Source organism: Gastrolobium bilobum, unplaced genomic scaffold (genome assembly GCF_033153095.1).
Source record: "Gastrolobium bilobum isolate Gb01-03AN ecotype WA unplaced genomic scaffold, APGP_CSIRO_Gbil_v1 utg9841, whole genome shotgun sequence".
NCBI classification, from domain to species: Eukaryota; Viridiplantae; Streptophyta; class Magnoliopsida; order Fabales; family Fabaceae; genus Gastrolobium; species Gastrolobium bilobum.
In genome coordinates this window covers 153,673-176,589 of record NW_026898136.1, presented here as the reverse complement: position 1 = coordinate 176,589, position 22,917 = coordinate 153,673, and the positions used below count along the sequence as shown (strand labels likewise).

Below are 22,917 nucleotides of genomic sequence, written 5' to 3'. Positions count from 1 at the left end.
TCATCAATCAAAATTGGTTTTTTTTTTTTTTTTTTAATTGAAGGTTATTTTACTTGTAATTGAAACAGTGTCGTTGTACTCTCACAAATATTCTTTCATTTTTTGGGCTCTGAAAAATAAAAAGGCCCCAAACTAACATAATGGGCCCGGATTTTTTTAAATTGTTTAGGCCCAAACCAAAAAAAGCCCTTTTTAACAAAACCCTTATTTCCTTGAAACTGAGTGGGTTCTCATTTCTCAATCTCAGATCATCATCACTATAAGAGCAGTGCCGGCGAGCACCGTCGACGACGTCCACGTATTTTCATTTCTTCTCTTTTCAATTTTTCCTACTTTGGAACAACGAATTGGTCCCACCAAGTGTGCTTTTTAGCTTGTCAAGTTATTATTATTATTATTATTATTATTATTATTTTTAATAGCTTTGGGTTGGAATTGAATAAGATTGGAGCATGTTAGGGTTCTCATTACCTTCTGCCTGCATAGTTTAAAGTTTAGGGTTTTCATTGCTTCCCCAAGTCACTCTGTTAGTAGCTGTTACTTATCTGTGACTAGACAGACACTTTTGAGTTTAAATTTTGATAACGAAGGCGCTCTCTGAATTCTCTTGTGGTTTATGTGCTTGTGTATTGTCCTGCCTTATCCATTTGGATGGCCTTTTGAATTTTAAGAATTTTAAGCTTCTGGGTTGTTAAACTTTGAATCTTTGGTGTCAATTGTGATCCTGACCAATTATCCTTGGATGCTAGTTCTTGTGATGGGTTGATCAAAGGGAGGGTGAGTAAGATATGTGTATGATATTGGGGCTGGATGCTGGGTACTTTTTAAACTAAGTCTGATTTGTTTTCTTTGGCGAAATGTAGATCTCTGTTAAAGTGGAGTATGCTATGCGAATAAATTCTGAAATACAATTTTTTATGTAATTGATTAATGTCTTATATTGGCTATTCAAACAGTTTAAATAAACTTGGTAATGTATATGTATTTCTTTCTATCAGGTTCATGTTGCTGAAACCTCTTTGACCTGTTGAATAAAGCATTTTGTCCCATTTAGCCAATGAGAGGAACCATTGGTGTAAGGCTCCAAAACACCAACATTTCCAATGCCACCAGAAAAACACTAGTTCCATTTTCTACATCTTCCAGCTCTGGTGGTGGTGGTCGTGGTCGTGGAGGCTCTCTCCCTGACTCGGGGCTGTTCAACTTCAATGAAAGAGCTCCGGGCAAACCTAATTCCAATGAGTCCAAATCTGATACACCAGAGTCACCCATTCCTCCTGCTTCTGGTCATGGCCATGGCCGTGGCAAGCCAATTTCTCCTCCATCAGGTCTTCCTTCTTTCTCATCATTTTTGTCTTCCATAAAACAGCCGTCAGCTGGCCGTGGCCGAGCTGTTGGTCCATTAGCATCTCAACCTGAACATGATTTGCAGCCACCAGATTCTGGACCCAAAAAACCAATTTTCTTCAAAAGAGAGGACAGTGTTTCTTCCTCAGTCACAGATGATGTTTCACCACCCAAAAAACCCATATTTCCTGAAATGGAGGGTGTTGTCAAACCAACGGCCAGATCAGGTGATAATGAAAATGCTAATAATCTTCCAGGGAGCATACTAGGGGTGTTTTCTGGACTTGGGCGGGGGAAGCCCATGAAACAGGCAGATCCAGACGCTCAAGTTGCTGAAGAGAATAGGCATCTCCGCACTCAACAAGCTCCAGGTGCTGCTGCATCTGAGACTGTATCTGAGAGACAGACAATACCAAGCCAGGATGGTGCAGAAGAGAATAGGCATCTCCGCACTCGTCGAGCTCCAGGTGCTGCTGCATCTAAGACTGTACCTGAGAGACACCCATTACCAAGCAGGGATGATGCAGTGAAGAATGCACGTAAAATTTTGTCACGGGGTGATGTTGATGGAAGTAGTACTGGAAGAGGAAGAGGATTTAGAGAGACAGATGAGCTTGGTCCAGGCCGAGGCAGAGGAAGAGGCAGAGGCCGGGGTGTAGGAAGGGGAAGGTTTAGAGAGAGGGATGCAGCAAGGGAAGTAGTTCGTGAGGTTCAGTCTACACAGGATTCCTATGGTGATGGGCTGTTTGTTGGAGATGATGCAGATGGCGAGAAATTAGCCCGGAAGTTTGGGCCTGAGATAATGGATCAGTTGACTGAAGGATTTGAGGAGATGGCTAGTAGAGTTTTACCCTCACCATTGGAGGATGAGTATTTGGAAGCATTAGACATTAATTATGCAGTAAGTGCTTAGCTGCTGCTATCTTTATTTATTTGTTGAGAAATGATCAAAAGTAGTGGATATAGAATTTTTATTTCATTTCTAGTTTAGTCGTGTCAAGGTGAAACTTTCCAGTTTGTTAAAAAGAACTTAAAAAAAGAGAATTAGCTTAATTGGATTGCTCTCAGGAAACTCATTAGGCTTGATTGAGCCAACTCTGAAGATCTGAAGTCATTTTTGTTGGGGAAAATTTTCTAGTCAACCTTCCATTATCTGTTTAGTAAGAATATCTTAACATTTGATTTGATTTTTTTTTTTTTTCTGTTTCTTGATTATGCAGATCGAATTTGAGCCAGAATATTTGATGGGTGAGTTTGATAGGAATCCAGATATTGATGAGAAGGAACCAATACCACTTCGGGATGCACTTGAGAAGATGAAACCATTCTTGATGGCATATGAGGGGATTCAAAGTCAAGAAGAGTGGGAGGTACATTTTATTGCTAATCTTATCCATGATTGAGGTTAACTACCCAATATTTAGTAATGTAACTTGCAAAGGTTTAGAGCCAAAGTTTCTTACTAATGTTCCTTTTTATGTGTTTAATTCACCAATATATTCACTAATAATCTTATGGCTTCATTTCCAATAACATTTTTATATCAAACGTGTCGAACAAGTATAAATAAGTTCTGCATCACTGCATTCTTTAGAAATAGTTTTCTATTTTGCAAGTACTAGTGGGAAAATGCTTTTATTTTCACTGTCATTGTCTACCTTATGGGTGTGTATGTGCGTGTGTTGGGATTTTTTTTTCTCTATTATTTTTTAACTTTATATCCTACTAGGAAATAATGGAAGACACAATGGCACGAGTTCCATTACTGAAAAAGATTGTCGATCACTACAGTGGACCAGATAGGGTAACTGCAAAGAAGCAACAAGAGGAATTAGAGAGAGTTGCCAAAACTCTTCCTGCAAGTGCACCATCTTCTGTGAATCAATTTACTAACCGTGCTGTTATCTCTCTTCAGGTTTGGAACTGTAAATACTGATGTGTTTGGCATGAAATGGCTTTTACTAGGGTAGTTATCTCTCTCTTATGTTGGTAAATCTCCCTATAAGCATCTCTGCTGATGTTCTATTGCTTGCTCATACAGTTCAGTTTTAAATTAACCCCCTTCCTCAATATAGTTTTCTCGTAGTATAGGATCTAACTTTGGGATGGCCATAGCTGGTGTTGTACGATGTTGACAAAAGCAATTTTCTGTTCACAATAGATGTATATTCAATTGAAACCCGAAGAAGCACTTGGTGTTCTTTCTTGGAACATATAATCTAAATGCTAGTTGATAAAATAAATCGCAAAAGTATTTAGAAAGACAGGTTTGGATAAAATTTCTATTTGTCGTACATTTTAGATTATTGAAATCAACAGAAGGTGGATGTTGTACCTAGGCTGATTAGTTGTTATTGGTAAGGCAGTGGTAAGAAAATCCATCTCGGCCTTAAAAGTAATTAATACTTGTTTAAATCTATTAAAAAATATTGAGAAGAAATGAATGAATATCATGGGCTATTGGAGTTTACATATTTATAAGGTAAATGCTTTTGATAAAATAAGATAATTATTTACAGTGTCATTAGAAACCCAGGAGGTTCCCTGACATTTGTAGTCTAGATCTGAAGCAATTTACTGTCATTACGAAACTCGGTATTCATGATTATATATGTTTTGTAATGACTTTATTCTGGCCAGTCTCAAATGTGGCTGGAATTGCACTAATCTTAATGACATTGGGTAGGAGAGCATATCTAATGTCCAAATCTTGACATGTGAGTAAATTTGTTTTCCTGAGGCTGGAGTTAATTTCCTTATCCTGAGGTTGATTTATATAATCCTCGTCTGTTTCTTTTATCCTTTCATTAATTCGGATAAATATGGGTTATGCAATTTGGACTGTAGATTTTTCGTATGATATTACAAGCATATAAATGTATGCTAATAGTTTTCTCTTCTTCAGAGATTGGTTGTTACTAAAATGCTTGGAGCTTGTTCTGTGAATTTTTTTAGTTCCTTTGGTTATTTTATTTTTTATGGAGATTAGTGTTCTTAAATTTCATTTAGTTTTCTCATTATTTTTGCTTTCATTGCGCAGCATATAAAAATGGTATTATGATATCATCAGTGTTTTTTATTTTTATAATTTTTTATTATTTATTATATATGCTTAGCAGAGGTTTCTTTGGTATGGCTGCTAGGTCATTTATTTGGAAGTTATCTAACAATTTACTGACTCAAAAAGTCATAACCATAAAAGGAAAAAAAAAAAAAAAAGCAGCAGACGAAAGTACTAGAGCATTAGTTTAACTCGATGAATGGGTATAATTGCAGATAACGGAATTTTTAATGTTTGATTATGGAGGCTTAGCTGAACATGTAGTATTTCTTCAGTTTAATGTAATCTCTCTTTTTTATGTTGTGAAATGTGAACTACAGTGGAATTCAGATGGTTAAGCAATCTGTTGTGCTTTAACTTCCAATGACATAAACTAAATGCTTACGAGATTTTTCTTAATTTTGGATGCTTGATGTGCATTATATGATATAATTCTTTCTGTAAATGCAATGCTACTTGACTTCAAATGCTCGTGCTTATGATTCCAACACCATATAGGTATAGCATCTTCAATTTGATTCTTTTGCTCTTTAATTGCCTTTTATTTCAATTAAGTATGATAAATGCTGGTTATGTGGAAGGACTATTCTGGACATTATAGTATATTTATGTTTGGTTTGAAATATAATGCAGAGCAACCCAGGCTGGGGATTTGACAAGAAATGCCATTTCATGGATAAGCTAGTTTGGGAGGTATCTCAGCATTACAAATAATTTAATATGCTTTTCAAGCTTAAACATGGTGGGTTTCAAGACATACATCAATGTCCATTGTAATGTGGAAAGTCATGGGCCCTGCTTTCAGTTTAATTTTTTAATTTTTATTGTTTTTTTTATTAAAAAGCTGCTATAACGCTTGTAATAATATGAATGATAGTTATCTTGTAGAATACAATAGTCATATACTTTGTAATAATTTCTCATTTTATTTATATTATTGGCTATCCTTATACCAATCTGTATATATAGTACAAAACATAACAAATCAAGGATAATGTTAAGAAAATTAAGTTTGTCTTGAAAACTATCTAGTGAGTCAAAAATAATTATTAAGGATAATGTTAGCAATATTAAGATTAGTTTTAAACTTTTGAGTTTATTTTATTTTTAATCTTTATATTTTACTTTCATAATCACAAAATAAATTATGTTTTTGTATTATTTAAGTTTTCCAAACACGGGATTGAAATATTTATTGAATTGAACAAAATGTAAAGTGGAAGTAGTGGAATTCGGTATTATACTGTCTTTCCCTCTTCATGTCCTGTTTTTCAGAATGTAAAATATAACATAAAGTGCTTGAACCCGTGAATGTGGCAATTAAGTGAAAGGGATCACATGCAGATAAAGAAACAAAAAAGAAGATGGAAATCTTTTCTCAAATCGTTAAAGCTTATGCACAGACATGTCACCCTAAAGTCGTTCTGATCAAAAGATAAAGAATCCCAAGCTTGAATGATTACATATACCATGAAGAAATCTGCTAAAAGACGCCCAAAAAGTAAGAACTGGATTAGCGTTCCCCATGCAGAAATAGAAACATTTGGCTCTGCTCGGTTCTCTCTCGTTATTCCACAAGAAAAACTGTTTATTTATAATTCTGTTCAGTACTGTGCTTAAAAGTAACTTTTTCAATACATCTCATCTAGCCATGGTAAAATATACAGAAGCAGCCATCCACCATTGGATGTATGCCAAGTTGCCCTATCCAATTATGGGATATTCACTGTCTAAACTTATCTTGATTGCTTAGCAGTACGCTGAGAACTTTTTAATATATCTAAAGCACACTTGCTTTGCGAAATCACAATGCGCTTTGCAGGAGGATTTGATGCTGAAACAACGCACGCATTTGAGGAACTTGGCAATCTTGCATCTCTACTCAACAAAACATGAACAGAACAGTGATGATTTCAGTCACGGGAAGCTATATAATAACCATTAATTTTGGTAATTAGAGATGACCAAGACATTGTTTTATGTATAATAGTGCGTTTTTGGAGAGATAGCAGAAAGACTTCAAAAATCAAATTATGTTGTTTAATTCAGCACACAGACCGGAGAAACAGACAAACAATCAATTGTATTCAAATAGCATAACTTCAAAATCAAGTTATGTTGTGCAACTCAAAACAACACTGGAAACAAATATTTGTATGTGCCAACTGCCAAGCATTTGAGAAACTCTAGAGACCTAAGCTCTAACGTCAATTATTTGATTTGACAGATACTTTTCATTACCTTGACTGGCGATGATAAATTTATTTGGACAAGGTTTTGGGTTTGTAAAATCATCAAATGAAAAAGTAATTTTCTTTAATTAAAATATGTAATTTCGTGACACCTTGCAACAATGTAGTACGTGTTTCAGTAGAGCTGTTAAAATAGGCCAGTCCGTCCCATTTGGCCCTAGCCAGTGTGGGTTAGGACCAAAAAGGCCATAGGACCAAATGAACTTTAATAATCAAGACCCGCACTAGCCAAAAGCTCTATCGGTTAGGGCCAGCTCGCGGGCCATCCAAAATTATAATTTCACAATTTTTTTTATCATATTCAATATATTAAAAAATATTTTAACAAATAAATTTTTAACACTTTCTTAACATATTTTATGCAAATTATAAATTTTTTATAATTTAATTTTTTAATAAAATAAGATTAGTACATAAATATACAAGTGAAAATGTAAACAAAATTTTGATATAAGTGAAAATTTAGTTACTACTTTTACTAAATTCATTATTAAATGATGCCATAAAATAAAAAGTATCTCATCGGGAGTCATAATAGAATACAACAGTTATAGTGAAAAACTAAAAGTAATGATAGAAAAATTATCTTAATACCAGAATCGAATAACTGCTCTTAGTATGTTATATATTTGAAAGTAAAATAATTGATTTTCTTTAATTACTATTGTTACAAAAAAAAATTTAGTTATTATTATCCACAAAATTACTAAAATGCATTGTATACGATATGTTTCAATACAAATTTGGATATATAACATGCTTAGATGTCAATAGAAAATTTTATTTTTATTGATGCGCAGATGAAAATCTCTGTTAAAACATATTACTACTGAAAAATTCATTTTTGATGTAAAATATTGTGGATGAACTTTCACATGGTTCATAACATTTGACTCTTTGTTTTTCATAACCTTTGATATATTCTATAATCATCACACTAACGGTGTGTTGAATTGTAGAATACATCCAAAGGGGCATTGTAAAATATTATGGATAAACTTTCACATGGATTATGGATAACCTTTCACATGAATTATGGATGACCTTTCACATGAATTATGAATGACCTTTCACATGATTCATAACATGTGACACTTTGTTTTTTCATGACTTTCATGTTTAAAAATGCATCTAAGATAGGTTTTTATATAAGACTATTTGCTCATACTTATTCTTATTTTATTCTTTTTTTATTTATTTTTTTTACACTTTATTTTTCTTTCTTTCATATTTCACTTCTCTTATATTCTCCATCAAATTCACAATAATTTTTACTTATATTTATAAATATTTAAATTTATATAATTTTTAATTTTTTAAATAATAAAGATTTTGATGAAAGAAAAAGTTTGGCCCGCGGGTCAGCCCTAACCCAACCCACTAAATTATAGGGCTTTGAAGGTTAGGGCTAAAAAAAGACCCACCACAACTAATGGGTTAAGGCCAAATATAATACTTTACAGGCTGATCCACGAGCTTTAACCCATTTTGACATCTCTACGTGTTTGTTCCGCCAGAATCAAGCAACAATATCACTCAAAAAAAAAAAAAAAAAAAAGGTAATAGGCAATATGGTCACGCTCAAGTCGAATCTGAAATATTTGTAAGGACAAAAAATGAAATATGATTCAGTCACAAGTCATTCAAGAAATGAAAATAGCAAACATAGCACGCATTTCTCGCACAGTAAAAACCCAATAACTCTGCACATATTACTATAAACACCTTTGACATGAAGATTAGGAATCAGGGTACAAATTTAATGTCTTTGAAGTATTCATGCTCGACAGCGCTCCTGGCGCTAATTCTTTTGCTGGGATCAAAGCAAAGCATACTCTGGAATACAATAGACATGCATACATACGATAAAGTAAGCGCCAGAGAAAATCAATAGAAACGCTCGAGGAACCAAAAAGATGTTACTATCTAAAATTAAGAAAACTCATAAATGCAGACAATGGACTGAAATAGAGGATTAAAAAACATAAGATATTGATGGATAAATGTCATGAGATCTTTCACTTCATTATATGATAAATTAAATACTGGAATGCATTTGTTTTATAATAATCCCAGCATACAGGGGATATGCAAACCAGCTCGGGACCCAGCTGAGGGAGCAATTAATGTTCAAAAGGCAAACAAGGCATTCAAGGGTCATTCACCCAGCATCTCACTTTAAAACTGATGGGAAAAGTAAAGGATTCCCTCTGCTTTCAGCTCAAGATTCATTGGAGTTGAATATTGCTAAAAGGAATGCTAGGAAACACTCGAGCGTTGAAAATAAAGCATTCAAGGGTCACACACTAGCATCTCTCTTTAATGAGGAAAACAACGGATAATCTCTCTCCCTCTCCCTCTGTTTTCAACTAAAATTTAATGAGTAGAATATTATAAAGAACGAGTCCAATCCAAAAGCTTAAACATTTAGGTTAAGGTTACATTAATAGTTTTATATTATATTTTTCTAACATGTCCCCTCACACAAGAGGGATGAAGATCAAACTTGTGACTATTTGGTTACAAAAGCTCTAACATTGTGTGAAGAACTAATTCAACCAAAAAGTTTAAGTTGTTAGGTGAAGGCCTAAATAATGGTTTTATAGTATATTTCTCTAACAAATATTTCCAAAGGCAAAGAGAAAGTTAAAAAACACTCAAGCATTGATGTGTTTCAATGTCTGAGTGTTTTGTGTGTGAAATGCTCAATAGTTCCATGGAAAATCCTATTACTGATTGGTAGTCTAACTAATGAAGTGCCTGTACTAAACTCACCATTTATGCGTGGTTATCCTTTGCAAATTACCTTGATTACTAATCTACAATCGGTCATCGTTTTGCGAAAATCTTGTGAGGATGACTACCATACAATACTCATGTATTATATTATTGCTTCTAAATAGATTTCTCTTGTTTTGTCTTTGTTTTTCAACAGAACAGAAAGTACTTTCCCTTGATAGATGACCTAATCGAGAATTGAACCTCTTTAACATTATCATCACACCCCAGCCTTAGAGACTAGGCCAGAGGCAATTAATAATGGCAAAGAAAAAGAATGCTATATAACAAGTTGCACTCACAGAAAGGAGATTAAGACCAGCTGGCTCAAGGTTTGGAACCACAGTTGCTAGGTCCTGCAAAGTACAAGATAAGGTCAAATTCTTACCGCAATGAAGAACCCAACAATTAATCCAGGATAAAGACAAAAAACCACTCAATTACCTTAGGTGGCCACTTGGGAAATGTTGATTTAAAATCAGGCAATGAAGTTACTCCGGGCCATGTATCTTCATTTGGTGTACCCAAGATTCTTCACATAAGGAACAATTTGTAAATATAAAAGCACATATATATGCAGCTTTGATTATTTATTCGATACATGCCTATTTGGAAGCAAAAATTATTGGACTATTAGCCACTTTTCAAATCTAACAGGTTTTGATACATTAAATAAAAAATTTAAATTCACGGCTCACCAAAAAAATGTTAAATTCAAAAATTCACCAATTAAGAACTCCTCTGTTATTCTTTTCATTCAGTAGATAAGAGCAAGACTAACAACGACCAAAGAAAGCAATTTATAATGGAAATGCTATCTCAAAATTCAAATTTTATTGGTTTCCTCTCTATAACACTTCCCTCACAACCCTCCAGGAACCAAAAAAAGGAAAGGTACCAAAAAAAGCAAAAAACACTCTTGGAGCAACCGAGAATATAAAATTTAATAGAATTGCATTTGTCATGAGTTCAAATGCAATAATCATAACAACTATAATCAAGACAAAGTAGTGAACATTTTTCTTCTTTTTCCAATTTTTATTTTAAGAAAAGTTAATCGTGTTTAACATTTGAAACAAAATGCAAACATATCTCAAATCCAGCCATAATATGAAAAGAGATGAAAGAGACATTAATAAAACTGAAGCCATATGATAAATCGTAAGAAGGATTGCAAGTTTTACGAACCTCATTTTTTTGTTCTTATGTACCATCCCAAGTCAGGGTTTCATGGGAAGCTTTTTTTTTTTTTTTTGTGGTTTAATCAAGAACTAGTTATTTTTAAATGGTTATAAATAATGAACACACATTTTGAAAATACAGCAAATTAATGTTTTGGCCAAATTCAAATCATTTTGCTTAATCCCCACCCCTAAACAATACAAATGACACATAACAAACTTTACAACCACTTTAACCATATTCCACGTTACGGGTTAGATAAATGAGAAAAGCATGTATAAATAATTGTGCACAAATAGGACCAGTAACTACTCATTTTATGGGTTCAACTTTCAATATTCTATCAACCATCAACAGGGAGCATACAAAATTGACACGGAACTACTTGTAATGCAGTATGAGGAGATAGTATTTATGATTATTATATTAATGTATGATATAATTGTACATTGGGACTAAGGGTTTATAACTGGGGATATCTTTGAGAATTTAAGGTCCAGCTGTTTGGGTCTTGAGGTATCTTGTCCTTATTTGGATTATCATTTTATTTATTTTTCCAGATTAGGATACTCCAATCATAAGTTTGTGTCACTTGTCTTTAGTAGATTTAGAGTCCTTTGGCTCACCTATACAAGGCATATTATCTATCTTAAGGATGTCAACTTAATAACGATATTCACCTGAATATTTTAAACAATTCATCAATTTCAGAGTCTCCAGGGAATAGAGGCCGTCTGTTTACCATCTCTGCAAATATACATCCTACTGACCAAATATCAACTGGGGTAGAATAATGACAAGATCCAAGCAATATTTCTGGAGCTCTGTACCACAGTGTCACCACCTACAAGCAATTACCAATGTCTATAAACACAGAAATGAGAATAATTATTAAATTATTTTAAGTTCATCAACCAGACTACCAATACCTTTCTAAAAGTTTTTATATGTACATCTAATCTGCTATCAGTTAAATTTTAATTATTTTCATTCAAAAAAATAAATGCATATTTTCTTTAGGTTAGTTAAAGTATCGGAGAAGGGAAGGTTGCCCCATTCCATGGTCAGGGCATGCCACAGGACTTAGCTGGGAATTATAGTAGCACGTACAGATTACCTAGCAATGAAGGATCGCTAGCAAGAATTGAACTCAAGACCTTTTAGTTGATGCAGATGCAATTCTATCCTACACACTGAGCCAACACTCTATGGCAGATTATATAATGTAGCTGGTATATTAAGTGTAAGCAAATATCAGATAGAGCAATCTTACTACCATTCTTGATTACCTATTATTTGTGGAACTCATTAGTATACTACTAACCTATATGTTTCATATATTGAAAATGTCAAATTAATGTAATGAGAAAGGAAACAATCTCTGAATATCAGTTTGTTAGACAATATGAAAGTGACCAATGATCTTCAGTATTCCCAAGGATGCAATTTCCCAATGTTAGTTTGAAAAATTATGAAAACCCACTTTTTACAACTCAGATGACCATCCCAAGGTTAAGGCTCCCAAAAAATCAGTTTGAATTAGCAATACATTAGAGGAAAGACAAACAACAGCAAAGCCTTCTTCCCACTAAGTGAGGTGAACTACATGGATTCTATTACACCATTCTGCTCAATCTTGCATCCTACATAGAGGATTCACCAACAATATGTACAAAAAGACAAAAAGAAAGATGACATTATTTTATTTTTTTATCAGGAGTAGAAATAACAAAATACCAAATATAGTCTTACAGCTTTAGCATTACAGGGAAGTAAGATGTCCAACCATGTTTAGAGTTCCAAAAGATGAAACTTCGGAATACAGCATACGTACATATCATTTTATTATGCAAAAGTCATTTATTTCAAATTTTGATTACCTGCATGGATTACTAGAAGAAAAATATGTTAGCATACAAACCTCATGTGTAAATGTCCTGACAGGAATGCCAAATGCCCTAGCCAATCCAAAATCTGCAAGCTTAAGTGAATTAGTGCTGCGATCTATCAACAAATTTTGTGGTTTCAAGTCTCGATGAAGAACTCTATGTGAATGACAGTAAGCAATGCCACAGAGAATCTGATAAAGGAATATCTGCAGAAAGGATCATTAAAGAAATCAAATTCCAAATTAACTGACAATTTTCATCAAAATTAGCACGTCTCTCCTTGAATCAATGACAAAATATGTTTTATATTAATGATGAATGCTAAGGAGGAAATATTTAACCATGATCTAACCAACAAACAATGGTAAGTGAAGGGAAGGTAACGGAACTAATGCATAACTAATCAAGCCCAGATAGTACAATAATGAGGGGGCAATCCATCAGGCAATAAGGGAAGCCAATGCCAAAGAAATATGTGGTAGCTGCATCTCAGTACAGCATCTTTATTCCCATGCTGCATTGACTAGAACCAACATATTTAAGTTCTATTTGATCAACTACACGAGATGATATTTGAACAAGTTTTACCAAACACTGGACAGCTCCAACCGAAATGCTAAAGGCCAAACTTAATCAACTGCTAACTCATTTCCAGAAATAGGATACTTTAAAAGACAACATCATACCAATCAAGTAATCAAGTGTAATTCACTTAACTCTGTAATTCATCACAAAACTCATGAGACATGCACAATATGTATATACCTTCATTTTAACAAGCTAAAATTATGTTGCCAACCATAAGGTTATTTAATCATCAAGCACTCTCAAAAGAAAAACATGATTGCTTTCCAAATTAGATTTCTTGCTCACTCTCACAATTATTACTTGAGTTACAAAAAATTCTATAAAATAAAAAGGAAAAAAACCCATTGAAGTCACTCACTTTTACTTGTCGTGGATCTTTCGCAAACTCTGGAGATGAATCCATGTGCTTCTTCAGATCTAAGTCCAGATACTCAAAAACCAGATACAATCGTTTCTCGCTGTGCACTACATCCTGCAACCTGCCATCCACACAACCACAAAGCATAACTTGATAAGCAAATGGCTAAAGGGAATAAGATTTAGAACAGCAACATGGTGAAACAACACAATTTAAAGGAATTGACACGTGGGAGAAATTTTATAGTCAACATGTTCTCTTGGGTCATCCAAAACCTATCTTTTGATAGCATAAATAATATAACACCTCGGAAGTAGGTCTTCTGTAAAGCTTTTATATCATCTAAAATAGAATTTATGTTGCCTATGGTTATGGGAGTTATGCAGGGTCATATAAAACCATAGTCTTGTTTTAGATATGGGAATCTAGTAAGACCAAAAGCAGTCCTCAAGAAAGAAAAGGTTCACACAATTGTTGATGCATCCTACAGTCACCTCACCTATATGAACAATTTACAGCTATACAGTCTGTCAAATGGTATCTGCAGATAGCTTTACCACTACCAGTTGACCAAACACCAGACACATAAATTAACAGAATGGAAAAGCAGGTTGTCAATTGATCCAAGCATCCTATCACACCTAGTGGGATACGGATTGTAGGCGTAAAATATCAACACAGGCTGTCAGAAGATTAACACATAACAATGAATTGGTATAGCATTATTTATCTAAACTCAGAATTTAAGTGACAAAAAAAAATCATACAGAGAATTGTTTAATTAAAAAGCATAAACTGCCAGAAACAATCACCTGCTACCTATGAAGAACAATATCAAGCCACCTCCAGTCATTCATTATGATTAAAATGCTTAATATCGGTACTCTAAGCATATCCATGATTACACTACGCGTCAAAGTTAAAATATCAAATTACATAAACACACTCACTAAAAAAACACCACACGCTAACAACATTATTAAGCCTCCAATTTTCTGTGTCTACAAGCAGAGCAACACATTAATTTCATCATCATCGATAATCACTGCATTCCTCATAATCAAAGCAAAAAGATAATCAATAAACCAGAAAGGGAGGAAAATACCTAACAATGTTCCTATGCTGCATTTCCTTCAAGAGCGAAATCTCTCGTATGGCGGTGCTTGGAACCCCTTCGTCCTCCTGCTCGAGGCGAATTTTTTTGAGCGCAATGGTCTCGTTGGTGACGCGGTCGCGAGCCTTGTAAACGACACCGTAGGTTCCTTCACCAATCTTCTCAACCTTCTCATACTACAAAACCAAAATTCACAAACACAGGGAAAAGAATCGGCGCCAGTTATACGAGGAACTGAAACCGGAAATCGAAAACCGGTGCATTGCACTAACCTGTTCCATGGAACAACGTCTCGGTTGAGAGCGAAGAGATTAAGAGGGAAATTTGAGGCGGAAATGGAAGATCTGAGAAGAAACAGATGGTAGAAACAAAGTTGAAGTAGCGTGCAGTGTGCAGTGACTCTCCCACTCTCACAGCCCAGACTCTTTAGTCTCTCTCTCAGTCTTCGCATTCTCTCTTAATTAGTCTTTTTTTTTATTGATTATAATTTTACTGAAAATGACAACCACTGGCATCAAGTCAAAAATGACAAAAGTCTTTTGTGTGCTTTTTAAACACCGTATTCTTTAAGAGTTTATCATCTATCATTTAACATGACCACAAAAAGTTTCCTACACACACAATATTTTGTGGGGCCCGCAGCAAAAAAAAAAAATTTGGCACGCAAAACGAATCTCTATAACATAACACAATCACTTTTCCTACAACATAACTCTTATAAAACCCATTCTTTAATTAAAAAAATTGTCATATTGCCCCTATTTATAAACTAAAAAAATTTGACATTTTCACCAAATATAATAGCAATATATGATGTTTCACCGTTGATTACATATTTATCCGAATATTGACCCATTTATCCGAATATATGTTGTGGATAATTAGAGTTTTTATATAATTTGAGTTTTTGCATGAGTATATAGTTAAAGCAGCATTTTTACATAATTAAATGTTTTTACTCGATTCTACCAAGTTCTTTTTTCATAAGAGGTGCAGGAAATGCCTTGGGAACAAACTTTGGTTGCTTGGCCGAAACTGGAGGATCATGAAGTCAGAGCATTAGGAAGACCATTTGTACATACTGATATTAAAGCAACATTTTTTCAAATGGGAGCCCACAAAGCACCTGGTCCTGATGGATACCCAGCGGCGTTCTTCCAGAAGAGTTGGAGTTTGGTGGGTAATAGAGTGTGTGAAGATATTCAAGATTGTATTCGCCGTACTGATAAAATTAGGAGTATGAATGAGGCCTTTATTGTTCTTATTCCGAAGGTACTAAAGCCATAAAAAATGGGGCAACTAAGACCAATTTCTCTCTGCAATGTGTTCTATAAGGCAATAACTAAGATGCTTGTCAACAGATTGAAACCTATCATGAGTAAGCTAATTTCTTCGTTTCAATCTAGTTTTGTTCCGGGTCATGTTATAAATGACAATGTGATTGTTGCTAGTGAAATGACTCAATCCATAAGAAGATTAACAGGGGGAAAAGCATACATGTCTATAAAGATTGACCTAGAAAAGGCTTATGATAGGCTTAGTTGGCAATTCATTTGCAGTGTCCTTCAGGAAACTGGCCTTCCGAGCTAGATTATGGATATTATCATGACTTGTATCTCTTTCACTCAATTTCAAGTTTGTGGAATGGATCAAAATCAAATAAGTTTGTGCCATCGAGGGGCATCAGACACGGGGACCCCATCTCACCTTATGTCTTAGTGCTATGTATGGAAAAACTTACTCATCTTATTGCTGAGGAAGTTAGAAGTAAGAGGTGGAAACCCATGAAGGCAGGGAGACGTGGCCCATGTGTCTCACATCTCATGTTTGCAGACGATTTGGTGCTTTTCGGAGAAGCATCACTGTCTCAACTAGAGGTGATTCAGAGTTGTCTCAGCAAGTTTTGTGTTATGTCTGGACAAAAGGTTAGCATGGAAAAAACAATTATTTATTTCTCCAAGAATACATGTGAAGGAATTAAGCAGGATATTCTCAAAGTTAGTGGGTTTCACCAGGCTAACTCTTTGGGTACGTATCTTGGTGCCATGCTGAATCATGGGCGTGGAAGAAAGCATAATTATGATGGAGTTTTAGATAAAGTTAGACAACGCCTTGCAGGATGGAAACGTCAACATCTTTCCTTTGCAGGGAGGGTTACATTAGCAAATTTTGTGTTGAGTACGATCCCCATGTATCACATGCAACATGATGTGATTCCTTCTTCAATTTGTAATGAATTAGAGAAGATTCAAAGAGGTTTTATTTGGGGGGATTCTGATCTTAAGAAAAAATCTCATCTTGTGTCTTGGGGGCAGATTTGTCGTCCTAAGAGTTTGGGGGGACTAGGTGTGCGTAAGATTCAAGTTCAGAATGAAGCTTTCCTCATGAAGTTAGTTTGGAGAATGTTGAGTCAACCGGATAACTTATGGGCTCAGGTCTTGGTTGGTAAGTATAGGAGGGGCTTGGACTTAAAGTGGCAGGCTTGCAGTAAGCAAAGTGATTCATCTCTTTGGAAGGGATTAGTTAAAATATGGAATGATGTTTTAGATGGTATGCGATAGAGGATTGGTAATGGTAGAGACATTCTTTTCTGGAAGGATCATTGGACAGATTTAGATCAACCTCTACAGAACTTAGTTGATGGTATTTTGGATCAAGCTGAGATTAGTGCCAAACTTGCTGACTTGATGGATGAAAGCACAGACATGAGGAATTGGGAATATCTTAACTCGAAGTTGCCTGAGGAAGCTCTCAACCAAATAAGATTGTTCATCACTCCTTCTCCTGAAAAATGGTCGGATGTCTTGGCCTGGGGTAGGAAAGGTTGTGAGAAGTCAATTGTTAGTGCTGCCTACTATAAGAAAATGGAATTTGACGGCATGATTAATGATCCTATTTGGAAATTTATTTGGAGCTGGATTGGCCTGCCTCAAATAAGCTCTTTCATGTGGTTACTGGTGCATGAGCGTTTGCCTACAAATGAGCTTATCTCGAAGTGGGGTGGGGCTCCCTTCTGTCCAAATTGCCCTAATAAAGTGGAAGATGCTTTACATGTTATGCGTGATTGTTTACACGCTAAGAATCTCTGGACGGATTGGTTGGGGCATGGGGACACTAATGAGTTTTACTCCTCATCACTATAACATTGGATTAGGAGTAACCTGGAAAGGAAATGGTATCATGTACAAGCGTTTGACTGGAGAGACATATTTATGGTTTCTTGCTGGTTTCTCTGGAAGTGGAGGAATAACTCTATTCATGATAATGATTTTTTCCGTCCTTCTAATCCAGGTATGGTGATTTCTTTGTATATTTCCCAGATAAAATCGGCGTTCCTTTTAAATACTAGAGGAAAGCCTACTCGTGTGACACACAACCCATTTTGGAAACCTCCTCAGATAGGGTGGCGGAAGTTGAATGTGGATGTTGCAGTGTGTCTTCATTCCAATAGTGTTGCTTGTGGTGGTTTGATTATAGATGAGAAGGGTAATTGGATTATAGGATTCACCTATCAGATTGGTGTTTGTTCCTCTCTAACAGCTGAGTGTTGGGCTATTATTAAAGGCCTGGAGGTGGCTTGGCGGATGAAGGCTACGCAGGTTGAGGTTGAAAGTGATTCTAGTATGGCTGTTCAACTTGTTACAGGACAGATTAAAAACAATTTCCTTCAAGGCCTTGTTCACGAAATGCAGAGCTGGAGCTATAATAGTTGGAGTCTGAAATTTAATCATGGTGGCAGAGATTCAAATTGTTGTGCTGATTGGATGGCTTCCTTTGTTTTCAAAAGGAACTAAGATTTAGAGTTGTTTTCATCAGTTCCAGACAGCTTACAGTTGCTGGTGGAGTCTGATAGACTAGGTTTACTTTAGTTGTTTTGTTTTGTTTTGTTTTTGTTTTGGGCTGTGCCCTCATTATCTACTAAAAAAAATAAAATACCTGGGTACACACCCAAATACCTGGGTACACACCCAAATACTTGGGCCAAAAATTCTAATATCAGTGAGTTTCGACCTCTTTGATCATTTGTACATTTTGTACCCCAAATCTCTCTACTTTCTCATCTTTATTCTGAACCAAACCTAAACCCTATATCCAATTTCGTGTGAAAGGTGAGTTCAAGTTCAAATATGTATCCTGTAGTTATTTATCATAATAGGAGGCAATTTGAAGGTGTCAATGATTAATTATTAGTAGTATGACCCAATAAATTACAACTGTTAGATTGAAAAAAATCAACAATTAAGATTTAATAATCATAAATAATAAGAAAAAGAAATAATAACTATAACCTCCGTTAATTTTTAAGTTGGCAAAAGCAATCCTTAACTGTACTTATTCTACCTACCGCTTTATGATTAATGCTGCCTGAGTTGCATTTTTTTTTTTTATTATTAGTAAAAGAATACTACATCCTTAAAAATCATATTAACTTTTTTTTAAAAAAAAACTACATTTTCTAATTTCTCAAAAAACCACTGCGATGGAGGAGAGTTGAAGATCAAGAATCAATTTTCAAATTTATACAGGCAAAAGTATCGTTATAAATTTTTGTAATTACAACCCCTATCCTTGTATCTATCTTTCTCCCCCCTTAATTAGAGGTGAGAAACTGAGCAAACAATCTGGATCAGCAATATTTTTGCAAGTCCATTTAAACATAAGTTTATGAGCCAAGTATCTTGTTGTGACTCGCTAACCCAAAACCCAACTTGCTAAATTGATTGAGTTTTCATTTTTAAGTATTTTAACTTCTATGATTCTTTTTCCAACTAGCTAGCTTCTTGCCCAATAATTCTCAAGCCCAAACGAGTCTAATGGCCCAAATGTCTAAATAAGGTCAAAAATTCTAAATAGTTATTAAAAAAAGCAAACAATAAAAAAACTAAAAAAGGATTAAAAAGAAAAAGATAAACGAGTTGGTGAACCAATCTGTAATTTCCATGCCAAACCTGAGTTTTGCAATTTTGTTATTCATTTATAGTGCAGATCCACTAGATGTAACTTGTTTATTTGTTAACCCATTATGGGTCGAGCATATGCTAGCTGGATTGGCCTATTTACCCACCTATACTTTTCTCAATCATTGCATGGTATTTTTCTATGATTCTTCTCTGGACAACCTCCGTTGCTTCCTAAGTTCCTATCCTGTCACATTTCTTTGCTTATGAACTTGGAATCATGGCTAGGCTATTTATTCTTCAAATTGTATGTGCCCCTTCTTTGTTATCTAATGGTTTATATGAGCGTATGCGAGGGTTTTGTAAATGAGAAAGGTATACGTCATTCTAAAAAATGTAAAGTTATGTCATTTTAAGTGAAAGAAAAAGATAAATTATGAAAGAGAGAGTGAACAAAAAAAATAAAGATATAGATCTCACCTCTTTATGAGAATAAAATAACATAAGTTGTGTTATTTAAAATAACAAACATTTTTTCCTTTTGTAAATATAAAGTTTGTACAAGTTTCTCCGCTCTATATTTACATAGTACTTGTTTTTAGAGATATATATACATTGTTTTAAAAATTTGACATGTGTGTAGCGAAGGTCAAGGTCTCATCGAGGAACAAATTTTGGGTACTTCTACTGTACATATATCTCATTTAAAGAGGGTAAAATATTGGAACTTAGAGAGAAATAAAGATGAAGATATTGGTTTAAATGAAATAAGAATTTTTGATTTAAGAAAAGAGGAGCATCGAATTCGGTGCTCCTGTAGTACCCAAGATTTGTTCCTCACCAAGAATCGAAATTTTAACTTAGGATTTAAACAATCACTTTTTTTTTGGGTACAATAAACAATCACTTTTAACCATCAGGACAGATACCCATTAGATAATCCCTCAACTTTCAAATGCTCAAGTTGTTGCTCATATTTTTATTGCAAGATGCATCATGTTCATGTCACTCGAAGCACATGTACATTAAATGCAATGACACAAAGCATTAATACACGGTTTGCAAATCGTTTCAAATTTATTATTAACACAATTAAGAAAGATTAAACTAGAACATAAAGTTATGGACATATTCATTTTAATTGTTATTCTTTTTGTTACGGAAAACTTTTGGGGTAGATCAGATGAGGTAGAATAAAGTATAAATAAAACGACTCAAGGACACAGTTTAATTATAAGATCAATCAATTCTCAAATTGGTGACAGTTGAAGCCTCTTGGAATATTGTTATCACATTATATAAAAGAATTTATTATTCTTCTGTTACATAAGAAAGAATTTATTTTATACGCACATAAATTCAAGATGAGTTCCACTCTATTTTCTCTCTCTCCCTTTAAAAATGAATCTCACCTGCATAAATAAATCTGTAAGAAATAATATTTATCTCTTACTACATAAAAAAAACTATTACTCTTATATAAATGATTGTTGATCCGTCACTGACAAATAACACCCAAGAAGTGTGCTAGCTTTATTTATTATCATGTTTCAGCTAGCACAAGGACAACTGTACTAACATGTTAAACAGTACGGGAATTGGGATTGTTCCCTTCTAGTAGACAAATTCAAACTCTTAACAAAATCATCTCTATGGCTCTGCCACTGCCAGCCTTTCTACAAAATATTAATATTGATCACTATCTTTATGTTTTATCTAGTAGATAGCTTAGCTTACTAAAATTAGCTTCAATTTCATTTCTCAAGCTAGTGTACCTTGCTAACGTGCTACTTCATTCTACTTAAATTAAAAAGTTTTGGGGGAACACTACTTGTGCTAACCAATCTTCTATATTGAACTTGTGTTGCAAAACTCAACTAAAGCCTAGTCAAACACCAACACCATCTTTTATTCGTGTGTGGCAATATAAAAGACAAAAGGATAAAAGAGATATGAACAAAAGACAATTATGTGGCTTTTCTTGAACTTGAAATACACTTAAAGTTGTCGCATAGGATCTCTAAATGATTCCCCAAATAAAGGCCAATGGATTGAAACAAGCCCTACCCGTTGGAAGTAAAGTCATTTTTGTAGCACATGGCAAAGGGCCACGTGGCCCAGGACCCAAGGGCTTAGTCCTGTTTTTCAGTTAATGTGTGTATGAAGTCGGAGCAAACAATAATATAAAAATTCAAGGATTGCCCACATGGAAAGGATCTTTAATTTGCAACTCCCAATGTGCATCTTGCATATGAATTATGAATTAAGATCCTAATCAGCTTCATAAACTGAACATGCATGCCCACGTTTACCACTAGAAACGGGGTCTATCGTCAATTGCTTGCTTTACCTTTTCATTTAGTCTCTTCATTTAGTTAAATTGCGGGTGAAGTAAAGATAATAACTGCATTATAATTGCAAATATATATATATAAATATATATTGTAGAAAAAAAATGTTCTGAATCCTTATAGATGAGGAAGCAAATGTGGTTACAATAACTTACAGTATAATAATATATTGTGAGTTTGTGACAACAAATTTTTTTTTGTAGACAAGTACAGTTAAGCTATATATAATATACATATATGTACAAAAAAATTGAGGTTTGTAACGGCAGAATTAAAGGACGTGTGAGCGATGATGGTCCATAGCCTGCATAAAATTCTACAGCTAAGCCTATTAAGTAGGCACTGTGGTTGGTGGGCCGGGCACAAGAACCCCACCCTATCAGATATAAAGTCATTTTGTCTTTTTGCTATTTGGTTTTTTTCTTATTAAAAATGAAGCTGACCAATTCTAAAGTGCAAATTAGGATGAAGCAAAAAAACTGGTCCTTTATATTGATCTAGCTAGCAAAATGCAAAAATCCATAATAAAGGAAAGGGAGGGGGGAAAGAGATTCAAAATTTTGAAGTGGAGCCCTACTTTGACCTTGTTTAAGTGGTTCAATAGAATGTGTTAATCACTTCTTCAAAACCACAAACAGGTGGCATGCATGATGATCATTGCCGCCCAACCAAGGGCACCATTTGATGGGTATAAGAGTGACGTCTTCACGCGTCATGGCCTTTGGCAAGTGTCCCGCGTGCCCATGAACACCATTGTCACAGGCATTGTTAAAAGAACATTATTTTAGTGCATTTGGGGCTTAAACATTTGATTAGTTAAATGGGGAAGTGGCAGTGATAAACGAGTGTGAAGGGTTGGCATTTTAAGAGCCCCTATGAGTCATTGTTTATTATATTATTTGTGCACGAATATATGATATATATATCTATATATGTATAACTTTTTTTAGGTACGTATGATTAAATTAGAGGCCTGCTTCACATGGTAGGGTGATGGTGATTCTTTGGTGGGAAGACAAAACCCTTGTTAGAGTATTGCTGAAAGAATCTCAGTTTAATTTTGTTCTTTTATGGGATGTGTGATTGGCCTGTCATGCAG

At 34.6% G+C, this 22,917-nt stretch overlaps 2 protein-coding genes across 3 annotated transcripts; one reads left to right on the top strand and one right to left on the bottom strand.

Annotated features, from left to right (window-relative positions):
• The first annotated feature begins 229 nt into the window (after positions 1 to 229).
• LOC133313155 (uncharacterized) lies at positions 230 to 5,350 on the top strand. The gene is made up of 5 exons (XM_061514483.1): positions 230 to 298; positions 999 to 2,248; positions 2,568 to 2,717; positions 3,077 to 3,262; positions 5,042 to 5,350. Exons 2-5 carry the CDS (start codon positions 1,058 to 1,060, stop codon positions 5,120 to 5,122), a joined length of 1,608 nt encoding a protein of 535 aa, XP_061370467.1. The 5' UTR covers positions 230 to 298; positions 999 to 1,057; the 3' UTR covers positions 5,123 to 5,350.
• A 2,896-nt stretch (positions 5,351 to 8,246) lies between these two features.
• LOC133313147 (cell division control protein 2 homolog) lies at positions 8,247 to 14,992 on the bottom strand. 2 transcript variants are annotated; one of them, XM_061514471.1, is made up of 8 exons: positions 14,842 to 14,992; positions 14,561 to 14,745; positions 13,456 to 13,576; positions 12,542 to 12,715; positions 11,301 to 11,464; positions 9,883 to 9,970; positions 9,741 to 9,794; positions 8,247 to 8,496 (listed from the first exon to the last, which is right to left on the bottom strand). In XM_061514471.1, the coding sequence occupies exons 1-8, from the start codon at positions 14,848 to 14,850 to the stop codon at positions 8,407 to 8,409; spliced, it is 885 nt and encodes a 294-aa protein (XP_061370455.1). In that variant the 5' UTR covers positions 14,851 to 14,992; the 3' UTR covers positions 8,247 to 8,406. The 2 variants fall into 2 exon arrangements, with proteins under 2 accessions (XP_061370455.1, XP_061370454.1); XM_061514470.1 differs by having other exon boundaries at positions 12,542 to 12,723; positions 13,449 to 13,620; positions 14,566 to 14,745.
• Between the last annotated feature and the right edge of the window lie 7,925 nt (positions 14,993 to 22,917).

Coding starts and splice junctions, on each gene's coding strand:
- LOC133313155 (XM_061514483.1), top strand. CDS start 1,058: ATGAGAGGAACCATTGGTGTAAGGCTCCAAAACACCAACATTTCCAAT. Junction 2,718..3,076: donor AAAGTCAAGAAGAGTGGGAG/GTACATTTTATT, acceptor ATATCCTACTAG/GAAATAATGGAAGACACAAT. Junction 3,263..5,041: donor GTGCTGTTATCTCTCTTCAG/GTTTGGAACTGT, acceptor AATATAATGCAG/AGCAACCCAGGCTGGGGATT.
- LOC133313147 (XM_061514470.1), bottom strand. Junction 11,465..12,541: donor TCAGGACATTTACACATGAG/GTTTGTATGCTA, acceptor AATTGCTTGTAG/GTGGTGACACTGTGGTACAG. Junction 9,795..9,882: donor TTCCCAAGTGGCCACCTAAG/GTAATTGAGTGG, acceptor TGTACTTTGCAG/GACCTAGCAACTGTGGTTCC.